Source organism: Antennarius striatus, chromosome 1, assembly GCF_040054535.1.
Source record: "Antennarius striatus isolate MH-2024 chromosome 1, ASM4005453v1, whole genome shotgun sequence".
Classification (NCBI taxonomy): Eukaryota; Metazoa; Chordata; class Actinopteri; order Lophiiformes; family Antennariidae; genus Antennarius; species Antennarius striatus.
The window spans coordinates 31029896-31042208 of record NC_090776.1 but is presented as its reverse complement, the minus strand read 5'-3'; the positions used below and the strand labels follow the sequence as shown (position 1 = coordinate 31042208).

The window sequence follows — 12313 nt, the reverse complement described above, 5'->3', positions numbered from 1 at the left end:
AGCTAATAGGGAAGTGATGTGGCTTGATTGAATCACAGTGGGAGGTGATATGGCACAAGTAGTTACACATGTAAAAGTGTATATTTTGTATATACCCACATCTGTGTGTGTACAGTATGTACATATGTACACTGTGTGCTCTGCTGCGGTTCCGAGTTTGGCTGTCGGACTCTACAGCGCTTCTGTTTCCTGTTTTATAGATGCTGCAGTAACTCACTTTTGAATGAGAATAAATAACTTAAATAAAATCATTTATATACTGTATATGTAAATAAACTAAACAGTGTCAAGTATTTTGGTCTGCAGTGATGGGACAGTAGATATTCAAATATGCATATAAAAGGTTAATTGATTCATCTATTTCATCACAGTTACAGGAAGTACATCTTGAAATCATTTTTAAAAACTCTGAAACAATCCCTGGATTTGGATTTTCTTCAAAACTTTCATGTGTTCTTCCCCGTCACATTGTCATCTCTTCCACCAGGTTCCATCAAAGTGTAACTACACAAAGTGTAGTTAGGAAAACTAACAGATGCTGGTGAACATAAAGTCATAACTTTTGTCAAGAGAACTAATTTAACCAATTACGTCATTGCATCTAAATTTAAAAATCCTACAATACATAATATAAGTCTTTAACATTGGAAACCTATCCCTGTGTTTTGGAATTATACTGGCATGATTAGTATTTCACAAAAGTTAAATTTCCATAAAAGTTAAGCATCTAGCCAAGTATCATTAGAGGATATGTGGGATATGACTAAAACCAGGACAGTTTCAGCTTTGATTTGATCATAGTTGTAGATCTAACTTTATTACTTGGTAATGTGATCTCACAAAAGTGGATCTTTGATCCTTACAAATTTAAATATTCTGGTTCGCTAGATTAATACTTTGATCCACATCATATTTTGATGCATGGAAGACCTTCTGTCTGTATTACATGTCATGTTTATCCTACAGCTGCAGATTGTATCCCTGAAATTAGTAGAAAAAAATCTGCTGACTGTATTCATGAAAGATCCAGATTACCCCCAGATCTAGTGGACTGTTCCGTCTCCCCAAATGTTATTTAAAAAGCTGACAATTATTTATACAGCAACTCGTCTAGCAGTCAAATTTTCAACTCAAAACAACGAAATCTAGACTTACTGTCAGAAGTACGGAGAAAACATCGTGGACTGAAGTTAACACGCAGTGCAGCGATGTCACCGTCTGTCCACCAGATGGCGATGAGCACCGCGCCGGACGCGGAGAACCGAAGAAGAAGAAGATCCTCAAGCCTGGATGATCCAGGCAGGCGCAGGTGGCGGCGGTGTGGTCTGGACGAAGAGCTGGCAACGGTAGAAACCATGAAGAACGAGGGAATAGAGGGTACGGAGAGGTTCTTGAGCCCGGGAAAGGGCAGAGGCCTGCGGGCGCTGAGGCAGTTCGCGGTGGGGGAGCTGGTGTTCGCCTGCCCTGCCTACTCCTACGTGCTGACGGTGAACGAGAGAGGAGCGCACTGCGAGCACTGCTTCACCAGGTACGGATGACGCTCTCCAGGGTGGGGGGTGTTCGCCCGGTGGGTCCAGGGTGGGGGGGTGTTCGCCCGACCGGATCCGGTGGGTCGTTCGCCCGACCGGCTCCGGTGGGTCCAGGGTGGGGGGGTGTTCGCCCGACCGGCTCCGGTGGGTCCAGGCTGGTGCGGGCTGATCTTAGCTAGGTTAGCCCGTCGGTTAGCTGCTGCGAGCCGAACCGGATCAGAGCAGAACCACCTGGCTGACACCGCAGCATCGGTTCGAGGCGCTGCGGAGGGAGAAGAGCCTCAAAGCATGTAAAAAAAAAGCTGCACCTGCAGCTTGTTACCGTACTCACACCATGCAGCTGCTTCACCTGGGGACGTCACCTGGGGGCTTCACCTGGGGGCTTCACCTGGGGACGTCACCTGGGGGCTTCACCTGGGGACTTCACCTGGTGACTTCACCTGGGGGCTTCACCTGGGGACTTGGGCCTGGTTATTCCATAAAGTCTCAAACCTCCGCGCTAGAGGGAAAACCTTTGGCTTCCATGATCTGATGAACGGATGAAGAGAAGTGGAGCAGAGTGACGTGTTCAGACAGACTGCCTACAACACCAGGGTCCTACTGATGTACCTGTGTAGGTGTGTAGGTGTGTAGGCTGAAGGTGTCAGTAACAGTTCAGCTGGAGTACACTGGTATCTTTTCAGGTTTAGCCCTTTCTTATCTTCACGCACATGTAGTTAACATGTTTCAAGCAGTAAAAGGGTAGGGGGCTAAATATAGCTGCCCATGTGCTCTGAGAGGGGAGGGGCGAAGGGTAAGAAGGCCAGGGGGGTATGGGTGCAATGAATGGGGTGAACATGGCCCTCTGTAATGGTGACCTTAGATCCTCGGTACACGTGTGTAAATTCCACTGAAAAGGTTTTTCACAAAGGAGAAATCAGGACTGACACAAACTTCTTGGCTTCATTTTAATGGCAGGTGTGTCCATGTTTGTAAATGTTGGTTCAGGTAAAGGTGGCTGCGCTGATGAATTCTTTTAGAAATGGAAATGGAATCAAGAAAATATGATTTCCACCCAAAAGGTTTGATGGTGAAGACATTGTTAATCAGTTCTGTAGACACGGGTGTGGTGGATTAGAATGACTTTCTTTGGTTCGTCATTACAGGAGGGAAGACCTTTTCAAGTGTGGCAAATGTAAGCAAGCGTACTACTGCAACGTGGATTGTCAGGTAAGAACGGTTTCTGCCTCTTTGTGTGTTTTCATCATAGTTTCTGTGTGAGTGTGTGCCAGGATCTATAAATATTGTAAAGGTAGGAACAGAATCAGTTTTGTTATGTACAGTAAAAGTAGTTTATTGTCTTTGTACGTGTTATTGATCCATGTTGCCTCACATTGAGCGGGTTTAAAGCTATCGTTTGTGTGCCCTTGTGTAGTCTACAGCGTTCCCCTCTGTGTGGTGCCTGTTTGCCTGGGTTTTGTCAACATGCAAAACATGTAATATGCATGAATTGCTTCACATATATTGTAAGCAAGCAGGTGTGAATGTGGTTGTCCCCATCCGAGGTGTAAGTCACATCTCACACATCGGTTCCAGCAGTTGTTAGAGGATGGACGGAGGAAGATACTCATTCTTGATCCTACTGACCGACTCTGACTGATATCTGGTATCAGTCACAAAATCTCTGTCCTCTTTTTTGAAGCAGGACAGAGATTGAGATCAAACTATTTCATTGTCATCATCAGTGTCAAGTGGAATTGTGAAAAGTTGATCTTATTGCTTGATTGCTGCCACAACAGAGTAAATCAAATTATTTTATTCCATTGTTCTTATGACCCACCATGAAATCTTGAACCGGATCGACAGAACTGCCTCAGCACAACTTCATGTGTCAGAACTTGTAACAAGCTTGGAGAATAAACAATGTTGTTATGATGATTCATTCTGTCTAGTCTTAGTGTCCTAAAATATAATGTGGACAGTTCCCTGACAGTCTTGTTTGTTTGTTTGTTTGTTTTTCCATGTAGAGAGGTGATTGGCCCATGCATAAACTGGAGTGTGTAGCTATGTGTACCCACGGAGAAAACTGGTGTCCATCAGAGACTGTCAGACTGGTTGCTAGAATCATCATGAATCAGGTAAAGAAAGCCGTCTGTGGAAGTGACTTCAGAGTTGGTGCAACATTGATAACCTATTCATTTGAAAGAAGATACGGGTTACATAAACAAAGCAGCTGCTTGATTTTATCAGTTAGAATAGATCCCGTTAGATGGTGGAGCGGCGTTGACGCGGCATATTCAGTGTCATTCCCTCTTTTTTTTTTAGAAATGATCATTTGTTGGGTCTGGGTACGTTGTTTGAAGTGTTAACAACACGCTGATATAATGATGTTGACGTTGTGTTCAGGTTCAGCTCAGAGTTTGACATGAGGTTTTGGGCCCATAAACGCACTCCCTGAAGACTGGGTTATCCTTGGCTGCATGCGTTTCAGCTGCTCTATTTCCAGTGCTTTAATGAGTCCTTCTTTTTTTAACTCAAAGTGTTTTTTGTTTTTTACAAAAATGATAATGTGTGTCTCGGTTGTTTGCAGAGAGTCACAACAGGGCGAACGGCTTCAGAAAGGCTGCTACTGCTCAAAGAGTTTGAATCCCGTAAGTGTGTGTGAGCACATATGTTTAGTTACGTGTGTGTGTGTGTGTGTGTGTGTGTGTGTTTCTGTGTTTCTATTATTATTCTGTTATAGCCTGCAGGCCTGGTTCTGTGTTTTTCTTTCACTCCAAGTCTGCAGCGCTTTGAGACTAAATCCTCCGGCTTGTGAAGGCTGTCATTTTGTGCTCGTTCTCTAGTTTAACAACTGTTGCTTTGCTCTGATCGAGGTACTCAGTCCTGTTGTGAGGGGCTTTGACCTCACTGAGATGTTTAAGTGCTCTGTTAACTCTCTGTACTTGATGTCAGACTGACTGTAACTACATAGAAGATATGTAACCAGGAAGCTAAACTCTGCCCATCGTAATATATTGAGGTTAAATAAAGATTAAACCTTGAAAACAAGGCCAACTTCTCCCCATAATTATATACCCTAGATCGATAAAATAATATTCTAAGGCCCCTCTTTGTTTCTGCTCCATTTGGTATTATCATTACATGTCAGCTGTCGTTGCAGGCTCAGATGTGTCATCAGAGGATTGTCCCAGAACTCTCCTTCACACCTGTTTCTCATGTACACAAGGAAAACTATTGTCCAGTTGCTGCTGACAGCCACCCATGTGTGTGTGTGTGTGTGTGTGTGTGTGTGTGTGTGTGTGTGTGTGTGTGTGTGTGTGTGACTGACAACCACACATCCTGGAGCCACAGCATTTTCTTCTCGTTACTCGATTTACAAAGATTCTTCTTCTCGTTACTCGATTTACAAAGATTCAGTGTGCAAGATTTTCTGATTTAAAATGATTATTTTTTAATGCTAAGTCAATTTTGTTTCTGCCCAACTCATTTGGATCATTAATATTTATTAAAGGTGTGAATGAGGTGGCATTGTTTTTTTATACATTACATGAATTATTATTTTTTTTACAGTTGGTTCTCTTATTTTCTCAAGCAAAGTACTTCTTAAACTTTTAGACTGTTAAATTTTGGAATCAAGTCAAAACTGTTTGAAAGTTCCAGTTTCTTAAATTTGACATGTATTAAATGTGTGTTATGTCTTTATGAAATGTGTTTTAGTGTGAGGCTTGTACCACGGTAACATTTGTAGTAAATAAGAACAGTTCATCCTCTGGGGAGACAGCTTGCAGTTCCCATCAATCAGTTCACCCTCTTTTTTATTTTTGTTTTTCTGCTTTGTTCAGATTTAGATAAGATGGACAGTGAGAAGGAGGAGATGAACCAGACAGACATTTTAGCGCTGCATCACTTCTACTCCAGACACATCAGTGACCTCCCCAGTGACCACGCCCTCACTGAGCTCTTTGCACAGGTACAAACGTAGATAACATAACCTCTTCATGTTTCATTGGCTGTTCCACAATTCATTGGTCCAGTATTGTTTTTGAATCTCTTTGTGGGATTTTTGGTCCAGGACATGATTGTTTGTAATTTGCAGAATCCTAGAACTACAGGTACTTATTTCCTCTGTTACCAGGTTAACTGCAATGGTTTTACCATAGAGGACGAGGAGCTCTCCCATTTGGGATCAGCAGTTTTTCCTGAGTAAGTCGATCATGTTGGCACATCTTCAACAGTTCCGTCAGTTTATTTTTATTTGTGTGTTTTATAAGTCATTAATTTGGAAGAGAAAATATTTAAAAATGTTGAATTCCATTAAATAATGTCTGTGCTCCTCAGTACTTTTTTCATTCTGATTATATCTACGTTGCCTCTGTTTTTTCAGATTCTAATGCTGCTTTTTATCACAATTCTTTGACATCACACTTGTTAGTTACTCTTGGGTTTTTCTTGTCCTTCACTTCTTCCTCTAGTGTAGCACTGATGAATCATAGCTGTAGTCCTAATGTCATAGTGACCTATAAAGGGACAGTAGCCGAAGTCAGAGCAGTTCAAGAGATAAACCCCGGAGATGAGGTAAGAACACTTCAGAAACACAGATTCTTCTGAAATCATACAATCACAAACAAATTCAGATGCGTATGCTAATGTTTGTGATCATTGCGGTATTGTCTGATTTAATGTTTTTCCACCCGTCTCTAGATCTTTAACAGCTACATAGACCTGCTCTATCCAACAGAGGACAGAAAAGAGAGGTTGTTGGATTCCTACTTCTTCACATGCCAATGCAATGAGTGCACCTCCAGGTCTAAGGTACATTTGACATTTGAGCTTAGGCTGTCAGGCGACCTCAGTAGCAGTGTTCCACATCCATGCTATACGCACATATATTTATTTCATATGTGATTCCTTTATTGTAAATGCTGCCAAAGCTAAATGCTTCCCAGTTCAATGTGATTTGATTCATGTTGGGGATTAAATCGTCTTCATAATCTGTCATTTTTATCACAATTGGATTCAACATTTCCTGAAAATTTCTGTGGGACATTACAGATCATTTTACAGTTTTTGTTGAATGCCCATTATAAACTAATGACATATGTGGATGTTAAGTACTTCTAGTGAAATTAAATTTCCTCTGGGATTCACAAAGTATCTAGATACTTTGTAATATTTATTAAAATAGTCCCAATCATTTGTTCAATATTATTTTATTTCTATTTGTAGGATACAGAAAAAATGGAGATCAGGAAACTGAGTTCTCCACCAGAGCCAGAGGAAATCCGATCCATGGTCCGTTATGCCAGAAATGTCATCGAGGAGTTCCGGAGAGCCAAACACTACAAGAATATCCTCTTGCTCAGCAAATTACTGTATTTGTTTTTCACACCTTTTGTATCAGATTTCTCAGCTCTAGTTTGTTACTATCTTGGTTGATCAGTTTGTTTATTAATTAAGGACTGCCAATGTTTTCTCCTCTTTCTATCCTTTCTTTTTTACCATTGGATTCATTGTCTTTAACTCTCTAGCACCCCCTAGTGAGCTACTGGAAATGTGTGAGCTGAGTCTAGACAAGATGGGAGCTATATTTGCAGACACCAACATCTACATGCTGCACATGATGTATCAGGCCATGGGTGTCTGTCTCTACATGCAGGATTGGGATGGAGCCATGAGCTACGGAGAGAAGATCATTCAGCCCTACAGGTACAGTGATGTTTGGGGGATTCCCATGGAGGCAGTAATGCAGTTAAAATACGTAGATCTTCTTCAAGACAAGCCAGTCAGTTGTCCACTAACACTATTGTCACAATCTATACATGACAGTGTTAATATTTTATTGACTCAGTATTGCATAATTTATTTTGCCAGAAAGGATCTTAACTTACGTACAAAGTGCACACAAAACATTTTATTTATTCTTGGTAGCGCTATATCTATTTTCAGTCACATCTAACATATACTTTATTATTTAACTTGCCATGCTACTAGCTTGATTTGTTGTATACCTTTGTTGCTTTACAGCAAAACTAAATGGAAAGTATTCAAATATGACATCTTTCTGCAAAGTCTCTGTGTAACTTGACGTATAAATGATATTTTTGTCCAGTGTTCACTACCCAGCCTACTCTCTGAATGTGGCATCCATGTATCTCAAACTGGGTCGTCTGTATTTGGGGCTGGAGAAGAAGACGCAAGGAGTCAAAGCTCTGAAGAAGGTTTGTTAACGGCAACTCAGTTGCTGTACGTGATGTAATGGGTGAAAAGTATTCTTGGATTTATGATTAATAAGTTAGAAATGATGTCTACTTGCAATGGAGACTTAATCATAATAAAAAATCTTTATAACTAGATTCTTATGTGAGAGTGTCCTTGGTGATAAACTGTTAGGAGTCGTGAGGATTACTCCTCTGGAGCTCAGGAGAAAATCTCAAAGAAATATTAATTTTCTGATGAATAATTACTTAATGAAACAATACTGGGTAAAATAACTGAAAATAATTACTGGCCGCAATGTAACCTGTTCAAATGTGATCTTTTAAATGATCTTAAAGTGTTTCTTGGTTTGATGTTTCTGTCTTCAGGCACTTGTCATTATGGAAGTCGCTCATGGGAAAGATCACCATTATGTAGAGGAAGTCAAACGAGAAATTGAGGATCAGAAGTAGAAGAGGTGCAGCAAGAGGATCAAAAAGATTTAAGTGGAAGCATTTAATTGAAGAATGTCTCTCTAAGGAACAAAGTCCAAATCATATGTGCATGCTATGCATATTATGCTTCTTCATCCATCGCCCACTCCGCAGTTCCTTTATGCCTCTCCATAGACAGGGTTTCTTTTCATGCATGGTGTCAATAATATGTTTGCTGGGGACAACTGTGTTTTGTCTGCATTAAATAGACTACAATTCAGATGTTGAACAACAACAAAATCTGAAACAATCACAGTTCTGACCTTGAACTTCATTTGAAAGTATTTTGTACGTATTGAAGCTCGTTAAACCATTTAAAAGCCAAACTGTGAATCAATAAAAGAGCTCAGATCAGCAGAAAAGAATTGATACTGTCCTTTAAAGCTGCCTCAGAAGAATCAGCTTTAATGTGTCAGCTATGCTAACTTCATTTTCAGTGTTGAAATTCAATCTGTAATCATTCAGTGTGTTCTGTAATCCAGTCACCCCTGTCTCGATGTTTCACTCTGCTGCACAGCAGTGCATTGGTGTTGACATCTGTCCAAAGTGGAGAAAAGTTGTTAGAGGGCATTGCTACTTCTTCACCACCATCACATTTTACTTTGATCAAATGTTCAGTGAAGCAAGGTTTAGGATTCATCAATTATTGTTTAAACTGTGAAAATATTACGAGAACCATGCATCAGGTACTCTGTAGCAACGGAGACAAGAATGAAAAGAACCTTATATTTTGCTTGTTTAAAAAGAAAAAGAAAAAATGTGTTGCATGAAATCAGTGTTGTGTTTTGTTTTTGGGTTTTTTGGTTTGTTTTTTTCATTTTGGACGTGTTGACCAAAAGGCCAGGTGTTTAAATTACACGGAACCAGCTATAGGATGCTATGGCTGCAGTGGATCCTTAAACGTTGGTGCTGATCTAAGACCAGTTTGTCTCCTGTCATCAAAACAGGAGTATTATGACCTCGTCAATGGTCCTGGATCAGAGCCTCTTTGGCTCTCAGGACAAATGGACAGTAATGGGACAGTAATGTAGTTGTTGCCTTTTGTCAAGGCAGACATCAGTGGTTCCCTAGAGTTTTCTCAAAAACAATGACTCAACATCGTCCTCGTCCTGGGAAGAAAATCACCTTAGGTGGGAAAAAGAAAAAAGACAACATAGCTTTATGTTCAGGTGATAATAACAGGAATAAATGGACTAGTGTAATTCTGTTGTCAACAGGTGAAAACGTTTCTCCCTTTAATCCTCTACAGTGCAAGGTAAACTTAAACTAAAGAGAAGCATTAGGTTCCCAAAAAAACACATTTTTTTAGGTATTATTGCAATGTATGGGTGCTCAGAACTAATACACTTTATTGGTCATAGATGATTAAAGCTTTTATTTGATGCCCCCCACACTGGAATCGTGTTGGATTAGGAGCCTTTCTAGATTTTAAACGTTTCACTCTTGCAGATTTGAGTGAGTCTTACATATATATGCAGACTACAATAGAGACCATGGGGGGGAATATCTGTTGTTGCTGTTTCCACTTTTCAAAGAATGCACTTTTCAAAAAGGCTTTAGAAAGTGGATGGTTAAGGCAATGGCAAACATCACCCGGACTTTATTTAGAGATACTTGTTGCACTAACATTTTGTGCAATTCTTGTGACAAGTTGTCAAAATAGCAAACCAATAAGCACATTTTGTGTAATGATCAAGTCCTGCGAGAGGATTGCCTGCACCTTTACAAAGTGACCGTGGTCACAGGTGTAATTCTTTTAATCTTCTTAAAGCCTGTAGCTTCTCTCTCTTTACAATGCATGTAGTATTATGCAGCACATGTATGTGGGAATGGTTGAAAACAGCCATTGTGATGAGTGGCCTGTGATTGTAATTGTAGCAGCTCAAGTGTAGGTCAATCACCTACAAAATGCATCCTGGTTTACAACTTTGCATAGGTAATCCAAAGACATCAGTCAGCAACTCTCTTCCATGTATCTACCTTTGGGTGTCTTTACAAACAAGTCTTTTGGTTTTCACAGGATGAAAACATCAAAAAAAACATGTTTGCAGGATTTGTTCCTCCATATATATTCTGGTGACTCTTTAGAGCATGTATACGTTTTTGTTTTATCTGTAATGTAGTGAAAAATGTATTTGGCCCAAGTTGTAACGATAGAATCCGTTAATGCTGCTCCTAAAAGGACACACAGATTTTCTGCTCTTCCTGTAATGATCTGTTACTGTTACTTTGTCCAGTATGAATTTGAATACAAAACCAAGTTCTTACCAATTCAGTGGAACTCAATAAATGAGGACAGGGAAGTACTTTCTTTGCTATATGTGTGATTTGTCAGATCTGAACTCTTTAGTTGTTTTAGAGAAAAGACTGGAAACTCTTCAATGATGCTGACAAATATGGCGGCACCCAGTGCAGCATGCTGGGTTGTTGGATGGGTCAGATGCTGTTTGCTGCAGGTGGTGGAGACTAGAGGCAGTGGGAACATGTATGTGATATGACCAATGGATTACTTCACAAAGTGGCCTGAAGCCTGCGTTACCCAACCAGGAGGGTTCTTCTAATAGCTGGCATGTTCAGCCGATCTGGAGCACCAGAGTTCATCTGCAGCAACCAAGGTTTTCACAGTCCTCTGAGAGCACGACAAAAGAAACGCACGACAACACATCCCATCCACAGAGTGATGCCCCGGTAGAGCGTTTTAATCTGACCATGCAGCAGCAGCTGGCCGTTGTCTCTGCAGACCACTAGCGTGACTGGGACACAAACTCCTGTGGCGTTAAGCGTATCGTTCTGCTGTCCAAAACTCGACTAGCTGCACCCCTGCGCTGCTAATGCTGGGCCGAGAGATCCAGACTCCTACAGATATAGCCTTTGGTGGGCCACCGGACGCGACAGTAGCCCCTTCCTGACTGGAGTATGCTCAGACTGTAGGGCCAGCTGGAGGCTCTAATGCATTTGCCAGAACCCAGCTGGAGAAGGCAAAAATGGAACCATGATATGAGGAGTAAGAGCAGGACTTCCAGGCAGGGACTTGGTCTGGTAGCTTTCCAGACAGACCCTGGGTTCATGGTCCATCTGACTATGAACTCCTTATGGTCTAACCCCCCCCCCCCCCCCCCCACAGGCCACCTGGTGCTATAAACCTCATGCAGCTCGGCAACACGACGCCAACAGTATGTAAAGCAGTAACCAAAGCAAAGGGAGGCTCTTCAGAAGGTGCTTAAATATGATTTTTTCACATTTCTTTGTTTCCCATATAACTCCATATGTGTTCATAGTTTTGATGCCTGCAGTAAGAATTAATATACATTGAAATAAAGAAAAAAACTAAAAAGATGTGTTCAAAATTTTTACTGGTAGAGTCCATTCAGAGGTCAGGTTTCACAAATAGTTTTCACAAATAACTTACATCAAAATCTAAAAGCGTACAGGAGTAGGAAAAGAACAATAAAGAGCAGGATTACTAGAGACTAGGTGGAAACATGAAACATGCATGAAACAGAATGTAAATGTGAATGAATGAATGAATGAATACTTTAATAATCCCAAAGGAAATTATTCATCTCTGCGTACACACAGTCACTTACAGTCATACAACATAAGTTACACAAAAGGATACACAGGTATACACAAGAATAGTTATGAGTTATTAATCCAACACAGCAACTTACCACCCGACAGTATAAATACAGCGCAGAAATCGTAAAAGATGTTGAAAGATATAATAGATAATTAAATGACATTTATTTCTGGGTTTTTATCATAATGACATTATGAAAGATGCAGGATTTCCGCTTTATTCTACAATGCATTGTATAATATACTGTACTGTACATGCACTATGATAATAGATCGACCGGGTTTTAAGTCTAAGTCTAGCTTCGAAGAGTTTTAATGTTTTCTTCTGGATTTTCAACAAGTTCTCATTTTCAACAAATCGTGGTGCTGCTACAGTATAGCCCACGTTAAATTAAATGAAATCCCGTATCGAGGTATTCAACATTTAAACACCGTTCATTATTTTTGGACACCATCCTGAAGAGTTCTGAACGACCATCCAGTGTTTTACCAAGTCTGTCCAGGTGTGGGCACTGCTGAGACGATAACACAAGT

At 40.6% G+C, this 12313-nt stretch overlaps 1 protein-coding gene across 1 annotated transcript; it reads left to right on the top strand.

Moving 5' to 3' along the window:
• Positions 1-1214: 1214 nt before the first annotated feature.
• On the top strand, positions 1215-10501 carry smyd2a (SET and MYND domain containing 2a). The gene is made up of 12 exons (XM_068320947.1): positions 1215-1528; positions 2675-2738; positions 3536-3646; positions 4099-4159; positions 5354-5481; positions 5647-5714; positions 5984-6086; positions 6213-6323; positions 6738-6858; positions 7043-7217; positions 7621-7729; positions 8096-10501. Exons 1-12 carry the CDS (start codon positions 1230-1232, stop codon positions 8177-8179), a joined length of 1434 nt encoding a protein of 477 aa, XP_068177048.1. The 5' UTR covers positions 1215-1229; the 3' UTR covers positions 8180-10501.
• The last annotated feature ends 1812 nt before the right edge of the window (positions 10502-12313 follow it).

Excerpts from the sequence above, each read along its gene's own strand:
- smyd2a (XM_068320947.1), top strand. The coding sequence starts at position 1,230 with ATGGCGATGAGCACCGCGCCGGACGCGGAGAACCGAAGAAGAAGAAGA. Across the intron at positions 5,482-5,646 it reads TCACTGAGCTCTTTGCACAG|GTTAACTGCAATGGTTTTAC; the intron begins GTACAAACGTAG and ends CTCTGTTACCAG. Across the intron at positions 7,730-8,095 it reads GAGTCAAAGCTCTGAAGAAG|GCACTTGTCATTATGGAAGT; the intron begins GTTTGTTAACGG and ends TTCTGTCTTCAG.